Raw genomic sequence first — 13,088 nt, 5'->3', positions numbered from 1 at the left:
GCTGAGGCAGGAGAATGTCGTGAACCCGGGAGGTGGAGCTTGCAGTGAGCGAGATCATGCCACTGCACTGCAGCCTGGGCAACAGAGCGAGACTCCGTCTCTAAAAAAAAAAAAAAAAAAAAAGGCCGGGCGCGGTGGCTCAAGCCTGTAATCCCAACACTTTGGGAGGCCGAGACGGGCGGATCACGAGGTCAGGAGATCGAGACCATCCTGGCTAACACGGTGAAACCCCGTCTCTACTAAAAAATACAAAAAACTAGCCGGACGAGGTGGCGGTCGCCTGCAGTCCCAGCTACTCGGGAGGCTGAGGCAGGAGAATGGCTAAACCCGGGAGGCGGAGCTTGCAGTGAGCTGAGATCCTGCCATTGCACTCCAGCCTGGGCGACAGAGCGAGACTCCGTCTCAAAAAAAAAAAGAAAAGAAAAGAAAAAAGGAAATGGGTTTTGAAGGATGAATAGGACTTTGTCAGAAAGAGAAATCAGAGGAAACAGCATATGCTTAGGCTCAGAGACTGGAAGCACATAGTCTGGTGCAAAGTAGGTCCTTGAGAAAATCCTGGAAGCCAGGTGCAGTGGCTCATTCCTGCAACTCCAGGCACTTTGGAAGGCCAAGTTGGGAGGATTGCTTGAGCCCAGGAGTTTGAGACCAGCCTGGGCAACATGGCAAAACCTATCTCTACAAAAAAATATTAAAATATTAGCCGAACATGGTGGTGCACACCTGTGGTCCCAGCTACTCGGGAGGCTGAGGTGGGAGGGTCACCTGAGCCCAGGAGTTTGAAGGTGCAGTGAGCTGAGATAAAACCCTGAGGCCTCTGCGCCACCCCACCCCTCCCACAGGATCCTGCTTAACTCTGAGAGGCTCAAGTCCCGCATTGCCGAGATCCACGAGAGCCGCACGAAGCTGGAGCAGCAGCTGCGGGCCCAGGCCTCGGACAACCGGGAGATCGACAAGCGCATGAACAGCCTCAAGCCAGACCTCATGCAGCTGCGTAAGATCCGAGACCAGTACCTTGTGTAAGTGGCGGCTCCCCCATGACTGCTGCGGCACCTGGAGATCTCTCCAGGCGTCTCAGTCTCTGTCTCTCCACCAAGTGGCCCTTCCTGGGCCCCAAGACACCTTATCTGTCCACAAGTCCTCTTCCTCTCAACCAGGCCCAAAACTCGGTTCCTCCTGGGCCCCTTGAAAGTTTTCCCATAGGTCAGCCTCAGCTTAGACATGTGTGCAATGGGAGCGTCACTCCTATCCCATTCCATTTTGTGGAAAGCTGGGGAGCTTTCTACAAAAATTCCTGCTGGGCTGGGCGCGATGGCTCACACCTGTAATCCCAGCACTTTGGGTGGCCAAGGTGGGCGGATGGATCACTTGAGGCCAGGAGTTTGAGGCCAGCCTGGCCAACATGGTGAAACCCCATCTCTACTGAAATAAAAAATACAAAAACCAGCCAGGCATGGCGGGGTGCACCTATAATCCCAGTTACTCAAGAGGCTGAGGCAGGAGAATCGCTTGAACCGGGAGGCAGAGTTTGCAGTGAGCGGAGATTACGCCAGTACAGTTCAGCCTGGGCAACAGAGCAACACTCTGCCTCAAAAAAAAAAAAAAAGAATTTGCCTGCTGTGCATCCTACCATGCTGGGTGACTGCGGCAGCCCTGTCCTGGGTTCAAATCAGTTCAAATTCTGTCTCCACCCACCAACCTCCTGAAGACCTCAGCCAGAGTGTCCACCTCCTTCCTGAGCCTCAGGGAAGGCACTGTCGCATGCCAGGTGCCATGCTAAGCACCGTGCTTGTTATGAGTTCATTTGATCCTTTCCAAGCCCTTTGTAAAGTTTGCCTTTTACAGCCGGGGAGACTGAGACACAGAACCTACATCTGCCCTGTGCAAAGGCCAGCAGTGCTGGAGTGAGCCTCTGGTGACGATGAGGTGCCTGGGCTGGCATCTTCTGGGGGGGGTCCACAAGCATTAACAGAAACAGAAAAATGAGGGGTATGGGTCAGGGTTCCCCAGCAGAGCTGGGGGAGCCACCCTGGGTTCAGGCTGCCCTGAGCCAGGTCAGCGCTGCCCTCTTGTGGCAACCGGAGATATTGTACCCAGAACCCTCTCTTCTCAGCCAGACCCTGCCTCCCACAGGACAGGCCCACTGTGGGCTCAGCACCCACACAACTGCACAAGCCCACCTTTCCTGTTGCTTCTCAGGTGGCTCACCCAGAAAGGCGCCCGGCAGAAGAAAATCAACGAGTGGCTGGGGATCAAAAATGAGACTGAGGAGTGAGTGACCACCTGGAGGGAGGCAGGGAGGGTTTCCCAGAGGAGGGGGCCATTGGGGTGGGTTTTGAAGAATGAGTAGGAGTTCACCAGGGAGAAAGAGTTGTCCAGGCAGCTGGGGAGCCTCGGAGGCTGGCAGATGAGTGACCAGGGCCCTCCCCGCCATCCCCCGCCGCGCCCCGACCCCAGCCAGTACGCGCTGATGGAGGACGAGGACGATCTCCCGCACCACGAGGAACGCACTTGGTACGTGGGCAAGATCAACCGCACGCAGGCAGAGGAGATGCTGAGTGGCAAGCGGGATGGCACCTTCCTCATCCGCGAGAGCAGCCAGCGGGGCTGCTACGCCTGCTCCGTGGTGTGAGTGGACCGTAGCGCTGGGGATCCCCGCGTCCCTCCCAGAGCTTTCATTTAATGCCTGACACGTGCCAGGCCTTGAGAAGGAGTCCCTGGTGGGGTCATCAGGCACAGGGGAGCACGCGGCCCTGGAGCGGGGAAAGCTTGGCCGGGAGGCCAGCCTCCCGACCCGCCCTCTCCTCTGCCCCTACAGGGTGGACGGAGACACCAAGCACTGCGTCATCTACCGCACGGCCACCGGCTTCGGCTTCGCGGAGCCCTACAACCTGTATGGGTCGCTGAAGGAGCTGGTGCTGCACTACCAGCACGCCTCGCTCGTGCAGCACAACGACGCGCTCACCGTCACCCTGGCGCACCCAGTACGCGCCCCGGGCCCCGGCCCGCCGCCTGCCGCCCGCTGAGCGCCGAGGACCCCCCCCAAGCGGAGCTGCCCCTGGGCCCGTCTGCACCGGAGGCTGCGGCGGCAGGAGCCACGGACCAGACCAGCCACATCCAGGGGTCCTCATTTCTACGGCTCTGGCTTTTGTTTGGGGTTCTCTCACCCTCTTTCTTTCCTTCTCTCCTTCCCTCCCTCCCTCTTTCCCTCCCCATTCTCCAGATCTCCTGTCTCCTTTTCTCTCTCTCTCTCTCTTTCTTGGCCCTTGTCTTTCTCCATGTTGGGGGTCCTGCCTCCCCGACCCCATATCTCCCTGTTCCCCGGGCAATGCCCTCTCCATGGCTCTGGTCACCCTGACCCTCTGCCCTGCCCACCGCAGGTCCCCTGGGGCCCTGGAAGCCCCTTCTGGCTGCACCTGCCATGTTTACAGAGGGCCCCTGGGCTGCGCGGCCCCAGCCTGGGCACCCTGATTTTTAAGCCATAGACCTGGGGTCAGGGCAGGAAGGAACTTCACTCCGCTGCTTCCGAGAACCTCGGCCGTGACGTTCGGGGCCGGGCGGGACCCGCCCCACAGACTCCAACTTCCCCTCCAAACCCCGAAGTGAAACCCGACACCGGGTTACCCCACAAATGGGGCCGCTGCGAGAAGGTCCGCCACCCCTAAAAAAATAATTAAACTCGCAGGCCGGGCGCTTTGGCTCACGCCTGTAATCCCAGCACTTTGGGAGGCCAAGGCGGGCGGATCTTTTGAGGTCAGGAGTTGGAGACCAGCCCGGCCAAAATGGCGAAACCCCGTCTCTACTAAAATACAAAAATTAGCTGGGTATGGTGGCGGGCGCCTGTAATCCCAGCTACTTGGGAGGCTGAGGCGCGAGAATCTCTTGAACCTGGGAGATGGAGGCTGCAACGAGCAGAGATTGTGCCACTGCACTCCAGCCTGGGCAACAGAGGGAGACTCCTCCGTCTCAAAAAAAATAAATAAACTCGTGAGCTGGTCCCAACCCCCCCTAGGAATCACAGCTCCCCGTACTGGTGCCGCCGCAGTGGCCAAGTTGCGACACTGCCCACGGCCCTTCCGCCTGATGCAGATTCAGGGCTTCTCTTCGATCATGTTGGGTTTTGACTCTGTTTTTCCTTGACTGCAAAACCCTCTTTCCTCTCCTCTTTTGGGACAAGAGCCCTGGTTTTCTACGCTGCCCTTGGCCACCACACTGCCTGCCCGGCGAGCTGGGAGGCAGGTTTTGTACGGTACGTTGTTATTGATAAGATATAAAACATCAAACGTCGTGGGTGATTCTGTTGTCAGTGACTGGGCTTCAGTACCATCTCTGCGTGTCGGGGACCATGGTGTTTACGGGGTCACAGCAGGTTGGGCCCATGAGTTTAACTCCAAGCCACCTCTGAGACCCGACAACCCCTCCCTCCCCCACTTTAGCTGCTCAAGCCCGGAGAAGTTGAGGCAGTACCCAAGGTCATACAGGAGAGAGACTCAAATCCTGAGCTCCTGACTGCTCAGGGTACCCCAGACCGCATCCAGCCACTCAAGTGCTTCCAAGCTGCTCCCCTCCACCACCCCCAAACTTGAATCCTGTCGCAGCCATCAGCTGTGTCGTTGGAAAAGTCATATCCCCTCCCTGATCCACAGCTTCCTCATTCATTGCCAAGTGGTGTCAAAATCACAACCCTCCCATGCCACAGGGAGGGGTCTCCCGTGTCTTTGATGTTCTCAAGGCGTCGGCACCTCCATCCAGCACTGGAGGCTCTTCTCTGATCTCTTCTCAACCCCTCCCGTGCACAGACCGCCAGGTCCCAGGAGACGCTGAGCAGAAGCCCTGTGGGGTTTTTTTTGTTTCTTTTTAAAGAGTCAAGGTCTCGCTCTGTCACCCAGGCTGGAACGCAGTTGTGTGAACACGGCTCGCTCATGGCTCACGGCCTCAAACTCCTGGTTTCCAGCCTCAAGCAGTCCTCCCATCTCAGCCTTCTGAGTCACTGGATTACAGGTGCGTGTCACCATGTCCAGCTAATTGTTTTAAATCTTTTAAAACAAGATCTTGCCGAGTACAGTGGCTGACACCTGTAATTCCAGCACTTGGGAAAGCCGAGGTAGGCAGATCACTTGAGGTCAGGAGTTTGAGACCAACCTGGCCAACATGGCAAAACCTGGTCTCTACTAAAAATCCAAAAAAAAAAAAAAATTAGCCAGGCTTGATGGCACGTGCCTGTAATCCCAGCTACTTGGGAGGCTGAGACAGGAGAATCGGTTGAACCTGGGAGGTCGACGCTGCACCAAGCCCTGCACCAAGGTTGTGCCACTGTACTCCAGCCTGGGTGACAGAGTGAGACTCTGTCTCAAAAAAAAAAAAAAAAAGATCTTGCCCTTTTCCAGGTAGGTTTCAAATTCCTGGCCTCCAGCGATCCTCCTGCCTCAGCCTCCCCAAGTCACATGGGCCACCATGTGTGGCCTCATGGCATCTTTGACCTGGACTCCTGTTTACCACCCTCCCATCAGACCCAGAATCCACACCACCACTGCCATGTCCTTGTCCTTTCAGCCCTCCCCAACCCTGGGGCCTTGCTGTTCTTGTCTGTTCTGTACAGCCACCTCTCAAGGCCCAACAAGGCTGAACCTGGGGCAAGTGCATAAACAAACCTCCCCTCTGACCCAGTCTACTGCTGGGACCTTGGGACAGGAGCTACCTCCCTTAGTCTCAGAGCCCCCCAACCTTGCCAGGCACTGTCCCTGCCATGTGTCCTGTCTGGAGACACCCCATAAATAACTCCAGCCCAGATAGTGCGTCTCACTACTTAGGTTCTCACAGGAGAAAGGTTGCCGTCTTCATGGCCCCAGCTATGTTGAGCTGGGGGTGGAAGAGAATAGCCCGTGTGGCCTCTAAAAACACTCAACCACTGGCTGTGTGGCCTTGGCAAAATAGCCTTCCCTCTCTGATCAGCCATTTATTTGTTACCAACTGGAGTCAGCAGCCCCTACCCCCAGCCCCAACTGGATGCTTCTGAGGGTTCAATGATAAAATGGGTTGCGGGCCCACTCTATGCCTGGCAGCAAGCCAGAGAACAATACATTGTGGGGTTACATTTACGATTTCTTCCAATAGGGCTGGGCTGGTAACTACTGGAAAAATTGTAGCAATTATATTTATGGTTATTTCTTCAATCCCACCCGGCATAGGGTAAGCACCAAACTTGAGGCGATGAGTCTTGGGGAGGCTTTGAGAAGGAAAAGGGCTTTGCCAACGGTTTGGTTGTCTGAGGGATGGGTTCGGGGACCATCCAGCCCCTGGGACTTCAGGGAAACTCCGGCTCCCAAACCAGCTGCTGTGTATGTGGTCGGGGTCTTCCACACAGCTAGAAGGGGGCACAGCTGAGGACTCAGCTGTATCTTCCAGCCGTCTTTGGGACATTTTCTTCCTTAGGATCCGGTGTGTCTTGCCCTGAATGTGAGGGCCTGCAGGGTCGGAATGTCTCAATTATTTCCCCAACACTCCAACCTCCATCTGCGCCTTTTTTTCCAGGCTATTCTCTCTGCCTTCACTGCTGGGGCCACTGTCCTGTGTAGGCACCAAGGCCTGACCATGCCACCCGGAAGCCCCAACCTGGGACAACTCTCCCCCACCTGCCTCTGAGCCCTCCATGGTGACTCTTGTCCCCCAAACCTTATCCTTCTCCCCATTACACAGAAGGGAAAGCTAAGGCTCCGTCACTCAAATCCAAAGCCAGGTGGACCCCAAGCCCCCCCCCCCCCCCATCCCAGACAGCACAGGCCCCGCTCTCCCCACTGGGTGCCCCTTGAAGGCCAGGTTGCCCCCCGCCCCCCACAAGCCTTAGATGGTGAAAAGAAGGAAGGCCAGTTCTCTTCACCCGAAGTCGGAAGTGGGGCTGGGGGGGTACCCTAGAAAAATGACACACCACTCCCCGTGCCAGCTTCTGCTTTCTGGCATGGCTGTGGTCAAGCCTGAGTCAGTCCCACGGGACCACGGAGCGGAGTCTGGAGCATCGCGGTCAGGAGCTTGAGGGGAAGGGTCAAGGGGCAGGACGTGGGGGTTGGGCGTGAGGGAGGTCACGGGCCAGGCTGGAGGGAGGGGACCTGGCCACACAGGCCTTGCCCACTCTCAGGGGGCTGAGCATTTCAGTTACTCCCCCACACCCCAGCCTCCATCCCATCCCCAGCCTCCATCCGACGTCACCCCGTTAGATCACAGGCCCACTCTGAGAGTGGGTCCCAGGCCTCAAGTCCCCTAGCCGCCCCCAGAAAGTCTAGGAGTACATGGACACACCACCGTTCCTCTCAGCCTCTCTGTGTCTGTCTCAAAGGCCCCACCTCACCTCCCCTAAAGGTACTCTTGCGCCAGGGCTCACGTGCCTGGGCAGGGCTGATTGCCAAGAGGCCCAGTGACCTCGTGACTGGGGACCCAGCACCTGGCAGGGGTGGGGGTGGGACACCCAGAGGGAGGAGTGGAGGAGGGAGAGACGCTGGCCCAGGGCTGAGGGGCGTGGGCACCGGGAGGCGGGCCCGGGTTAGGGGCGGGACCACCCCCTGGTTAAAGGCGCTGATTTCCCAGGCAGCCGCTCCAGCCGCCACACTTTTGCCCCCGCAACGATGTCCCTGTCGCCACTTCTGCTGTTCCTGCTACCACTGCTGCTGCTGCTGGACGACCCCACGGCAGCGGTGCAGGCGTCCCCTCTGCAAGCGTTAGACATCTTTGGGAATGGGCCGCCAGTTAACTACAAGGTAGGGACGGCGACAGGGCGGGCAGGCTGGAGGGGACAGGCGCCCTGTCGGGGCAGGTGGCTCCTTCTTTCCCCCGAGACTTCACAGGGGAAGACCAGGGCCCCGACTGGAAAAACCCCGTTCATTTCCCAGCACTGCGGCCAGACTCCCTCCGTGCCGTTTCGCTTTCGCATCCCGCATCTGAGATGGGGCAGTTGCTTCCACCCGCCTCCTCCCACCCAAAGGTTCATTGAGCGCCTACTGTGAACTTTTGGGGCAGGAGCTGGGGTCTCCTTTTATGGTCCAGAGCACAAGTTCAGCAGCTGGCCGAGGGCCACCGGCATGCGTTCTTGCTGCTACCCTTGGTGCATTCATTCCATCCAGGGCAGGGCTTGCATGTCTCTGGGACCTATTAGGCAGATGCCCTAGAAGCTGAGCGACTTGCTCAGGGCTCCAGTGACACGGGCCGCCCGCCACCCCTCAGCTGAAGCCGGAAGTCAGCACCTATTAGGTGCCGCCTCTATTTGGTCAGACTTGGAAAGGGTTCACGTGGGTCCCTTGCTCAGCTCAGAGTCAAGGTCCTCCTGGTGAAGTGGCAAGAAATAGGCATGGGCCAAGGCCGGAGGCAGTGGCTCACGCCTGTAATCCCAGCACTTTGGGAGGCCGAAGTGTGTGGATCACCTGAGGTCAGGAGTTCGAGCCTGGCTAGCCTGGCCAACATGGTGAAACCGTGTCTCTACTAAAAATACAAAAATTAGCTGAGTGTGGTGGTGGGCGCCTGTAGTTCCAGATACTTGGCAGGCTGAGGCAGGAGAATCACTTGAACTCAAGATGTGGAAGTTGCAGTGAGCCGAGATCACGCCACTGCATTCCAGCCTGGGCAACAGAGCAAGACTCCCTCTCAAAAAAAAAAAAAAAAGGGTCAGGCTGGGCGCGGTGGCTCATGCCTGTAATCCCAGCACTTTGGAAGGCTGAGGCAGGCAGATCACGAGGTCAGGAGTTCGAGACAACTCTGGCCAACATGGAGAAACCCTGTCTCTACTAAAAATACAAAAATTAGCCGGGCGTGGTGGTGCGTGCCTATAATCCCAGCTACTCTGGAGGCTGAGGCAGGAGAATCGCTTGAACCAGGGAGTCGGAGGTCACAGTGAGCTGAGATCGCACCACAGCACACAGAGTGAGACTCCATCTCAAAAAAAAAGTCTCGGCTGGGCGCGGTGGCTCACGCCTGTAATCTCAGCACTTTGGGAGGCCAAGGCAGGCGGATCACGAGGTCAGGAGATGGAGACAATCCTGGCTAGGCTTACACAGTGAAACCCCATCTCTACTAAAAATACAAAAAAATTAACCGGGTGTGGTGGCGGGCGCCTGTAGTCCCAGCTACTCGGGAGGCTAAGGCAGGAGAATGGCGTGAACTCGGGAGGCGGAGCTTGCAGTGAGCCGAGATGGTGCCACTGCACTCCAGCCTGGGCGACAGAGCAAGACTCCGTCTCAAAAAAAAAAAAAAAGTCTCAAAGTCAAGATTCCACCTGGCAAGCTCTGGAAGGCGTGCAAGATGAATTGCCTATTACAGCCCCCTTTCTACAAGAATACCAAGTGGGGTTCAGAGAAGTGGGGAACTGCCCAGGGCTACACCTGCCTCACATCCCTTCCTAATCCACAGATGGGCAATCTATACCTGCGGGGACCCGTCAAGAAGTCCAATGCACCACTTGTCAACGTGACCCTCTACTATGAAGCACTGTGCAGTGGCTGCCGCTTCTTCCTGATCCGGGAGCTTTTCCCAACATGGCTGATGGTCATGGAGATCCTCAATGTCACGCTGGTGCCCTACGGAAACGCACAGGTGCATGGGCACTGGGGAAACTGAGGCATGTGGGCAGGGGAGCAGGGGACCCAGCCTGCCAGCCAGCTCTCACCCTGCTGCCTTGCAGGAACAAAATGTCAGCGGCAGATGGGAGTTCAAGTGCCAGCATGGAGAAGAGGAGTGCAAACTCAACAAGGTGGAGGTGAGCGTCCCCAGGGCCCCACACCAGGGTGGGGGAAAACAGGAGGTAAATATGAGGATGCCAACTCTGTCTTCTGCCTCGTGTGCTCCCATTTAATCACATCTTTATTCCCTATCTCCTGGGTGGGTACTGGTGATTATTACGAGAGGGTATCAGGGTACCCTGGGCCCTCTTCATGCCCTCTCCTGCCCCCTCTCCAAACCCCAGGCCTGCCTGTTGGATGTCCTTGACATGGATCTAGCCTTCCTGACCATTGTCTGCATGGAAGAGTTTGACGACATGGAGAAAAGTCTGCCACTAGTGAGTGATGCCCCTCACTCCTCACGAGGAGGGGACAAGGGTGGCAACCTTCCCTACACCCAGGCAGACTCAAATTCAAGTCTTAGCCCTGACCGCTGCTGTCTGTGCAGCCCAAGAAAACAACTACCCTTCTTTATTTTATTTATTTATTTATTTATTTTTTCTTGAGACGGAGTCTCGCTCTGTCACCCAGGCTGGAGTGCAGTGGCACAATCCCGGCTCACTACAACCTCCACCTCCCGGGTTCAAGTGATTCTCCTGCCTCAGCCTCCTGAATAGCTGGGATTACAGTTCTGTGCCACCATGCCAGGCTAATTTTTGTATTTTTAGTAGAGACAAGGATTCACCATGTTGGTCAGGCTTGTCTTGAACTCTTGACCTCGTGATCCACCTGCCTAGGCCTCCCAAAGTGCTGGGATTACAGGCATGAGCTACTGGCTACTGTGCCTGGCCCTTTTTTTTTTTTTTTTTTTTTTTTGAAACAGGGTCTTGCTTTGTCACCCAGGCTGGAGTGCAGTTGTGCGATCTTGGCTGACTGCAACCACTGTCTCCTCAGTTTAAGTGATCCTCCCACCTCAGCTTCCCCAGTAGCTGGGACTACAGGCGTGCACCACCATGCCCGGCTGACTTTTGTATTTTTAGTAGAGACAGCGTTCACAATGTTGGCCAGGCTGGTCTCAAACTCCTGACCTCAAGTGATCCTCCTGTCCCAGCCTCTCAAAGGATTACAGGTGTGAGCCACCATGCCTGGCCCCAGCCTCCCCTCTTGAAACTTCCATCTCTGAATCAGGGGAATGAATGCAGGTCTCTTAGGAGCATGAGTGATCACGGAGGACTTACTAGAGGAGGCATTTCTGAGCTGGTCATGGAAGGATGAGCAGGAATGTGCAGAGATGAGCAGAGAGAAGAATGAGCAGGATGAGCAGAGAGACAAAGATGATAGGATGTGGAGAGGATAGGACAGACCCCACCTACTTCCTCAGGGGATTGTGAAGAATGACTTCCAGAGAAGTGACTCATTGGCTCCAATCATTTATTCATTCATCAAACATCGGGGTCACCCGGCCAGACGCGGTGGCTCACGTCTGTAACCCCAGCACTTTGGGAGGCCGAGGTGGGTGGACCACAAGGTCAGGAGATCGAGACCATCCTGGCTAACACGGTGAAACCCCGTCTCTACTAAAAATACAAAAAATTAGCCGAGTGTGGTGGCAGACACCTGTGGTCCCAGCTACTCAGGAGGCTGAGGCAGAAGAATGCCGTCAACCCGGGAGGCGGAGCTTGCAGTGAGCCGAGATCGCACCACTGCACTCCAGCTTGGGCGACAGAGCGAGACTCCGTCTCAAAAAAAAAAAAAAAAATCCAGGTCACCCAAGAGGCCTCACCTAGCGACACCCTAGTCCTGCAGGGTTAGATCAGGGCTGAGAGAGTGGCAAGGAGGAGAGGGCACTGAGGAGACACAGTGGAAGGAGGAGGAAGGGTGTTCCTGGCAGAGGGATCAGCCTGTGTGGAGGCCCTGAGTAAAGTGAGATACCAAGGGGGGTCAGAGACAGTGGGGTCTGGTCTTAGGGATGAAACCAAGGGAGCTAGGAGGCAGGAGCAGCCTCAGCCCTGCCTCAGGGGCCTCCACTCAAGCATGTATTGAGCGTCTGCTGTTTGTGGGCATTGTCGCATCGCTGTGAAGCCAACCCTCTTCTCAGTGACGAAACAGGCTTGACTCAGGGCTGGTGGGGGGACCGTTGAGATAACGGGGAGGAAGCTGAGGCAACCCCCTGCTCCCCACCCACCCAGTGCCTGCAGCTCTACGCCCCAGGGCTGTCGCCAGACACTATCATGGAGTGTGCAACGGGGGACCGCGGCATGCAGCTCATGCACGCCAATGCCCAGCGGACAGATGCTCTTCAGCCACCGCACGAATATGTGCCCTGGGTCACCGTCAATGGGGTAAGAATCTTTTTAGCCCTCAGCTTGACACTCATAGTCCCATGGAGTCAGGGATGGACCAGACAGAGGGACCAGGGATAAAGGAGCCCAGACAGAGGTTGCAGTGAGCCGAGATCGCGCCACTGCACTCCAGCCTGGGCGACAAGAGCAAAACATGATGGCTTTGCATAGGGAAAAAGGCATTGGGGCTGGAGTTTTGAAAAGTGAGCAGGAGTCCATCAGGCAAAAAAATGTATGTATTAATTGGAAGTAGTAAACACCGATAGCCACCCCCCCGGGACAGGTGTGCCACTGATTTGCGAGGCGGGAGGCGGGGGCCAGACTTGGAAACATGTGCAGCCTGGTTTCTGGGCTGAAACCAGGGTGCATGGGTTGGGGCAGCTGCTGGGAGTGTGTGATCTCTGTCTTGCTTTGTGCAGAAACCATTGGAAGATCAGAGCCAGCTCCTGACCCTCGTCTGCCAGTTGTACCAGGTAAGCTGGGAGGGGAGCAGTGGGATTCGGGTGGTGGGGGTAGGGTCTGCTTCCAGGACTCCAACTCGTGGCCTTCCCCTCCAGGGCAAGAAGCCGAATATCTGCCCTCCCTCAGCCCGCTCCCTCAGGGGTGTCTGCTTCAAGTGATGGCCGGTGCGCTGTGGAGAGCTGATGGAAGGCAAGCGGGAACCCGGCTTCCTGCCTTTTTTTCTAATCCAGACCCTCAGCACCTGCTTCTCACCAACCGGAAAATTTCTATGCATCCCATGAAGACCAGATACACAAAATTCCACCCCATAATCACGAATCTTGCTCCACTAAGAATGGTGCTAAAGTAAAACTAGTTTAATAAACCTTTCTGGATGGTGTAATTAATTTGCTAAGTCAGCCATTCCCCCTTCCCCAGGCCTGGCGAAACCCCTCTCTACTAAAATAGAAAATTAGCTGGGCATGGTGGCGGGTGCCTGTAATCCCAGCTACTCGGGAGGCTGAAGCAGGAGAATTGCTTGAACCCAGCAGGCAGAGGTTGCAGTGAGCCGAGATTGCACCACTGCACGCCAGCCTGGGCGACAAGAGCAAAACTCCGTCTCAAAAAAAAAAAAAAGTGACTGGTTGTAGCCAGGCGAGGTGGCTCATGT

The 13,088-nt window shown here is 56.3% G+C and overlaps 2 protein-coding genes across 2 annotated transcripts in view; both read left to right on the top strand.

Moving 5' to 3' along the window:
• PIK3R2 (phosphoinositide-3-kinase regulatory subunit 2) overlaps positions 1-4,284 on the top strand; it is an 18,695-nt gene extending 14,411 nt beyond the window's left edge. Inside the window, exons 9-12 of the mRNA XM_017879561.1 lie at positions 811-1,016; positions 2,197-2,268; positions 2,455-2,625; positions 2,816-4,284. Of these exons, the coding sequence (XP_017735050.1) occupies positions 811-1,016; positions 2,197-2,268; positions 2,455-2,625; positions 2,816-3,023 (657 nt within the window). The 3' untranslated portion in view covers positions 3,024-4,284. The remainder of the gene's footprint in view (positions 1-810; positions 1,017-2,196; positions 2,269-2,454; positions 2,626-2,815) is intronic.
• Positions 4,285-7,550: 3,266 nt separating this feature from the next.
• Positions 7,551-12,808, top strand: IFI30 (IFI30 lysosomal thiol reductase). The gene is made up of 7 exons (XM_017879462.1): positions 7,551-7,745; positions 9,388-9,570; positions 9,659-9,733; positions 9,941-10,033; positions 11,825-11,977; positions 12,397-12,450; positions 12,535-12,808. The coding sequence occupies exons 1-7, from the start codon at positions 7,614-7,616 to the stop codon at positions 12,595-12,597; spliced, it is 753 nt and encodes a 250-aa protein (XP_017734951.1). The 5' UTR covers positions 7,551-7,613; the 3' UTR covers positions 12,598-12,808.
• The last annotated feature ends 280 nt before the right edge of the window (positions 12,809-13,088 follow it).

Source organism: Rhinopithecus bieti, unplaced genomic scaffold, assembly GCF_001698545.2.
Source record: "Rhinopithecus bieti isolate Rb0 unplaced genomic scaffold, ASM169854v2 scaffold_9899, whole genome shotgun sequence".
Classification (NCBI taxonomy): Eukaryota; Metazoa; Chordata; class Mammalia; order Primates; family Cercopithecidae; genus Rhinopithecus; species Rhinopithecus bieti.
This window is presented reverse-complemented; position numbering and strand designations above follow the sequence as displayed.

What these genes read in the sequence shown, in the direction of transcription:
- IFI30 (XM_017879462.1), top strand. Translation starts at nt 7,614, where the DNA reads ATGTCCCTGTCGCCACTTCTGCTGTTCCTGCTACCACTGCTGCTGCTG. An exon ending in GCAAACTCAACAAGGTGGAG is followed by an intron (nt 9,734 to 9,940) that starts GTGAGCGTCCCC and finishes TCCAAACCCCAG; the next exon opens with GCCTGCCTGTTGGATGTCCT. An exon ending in TGGAGAAAAGTCTGCCACTA is followed by an intron (nt 10,034 to 11,824) that starts GTGAGTGATGCC and finishes CCACCCACCCAG; the next exon opens with TGCCTGCAGCTCTACGCCCC.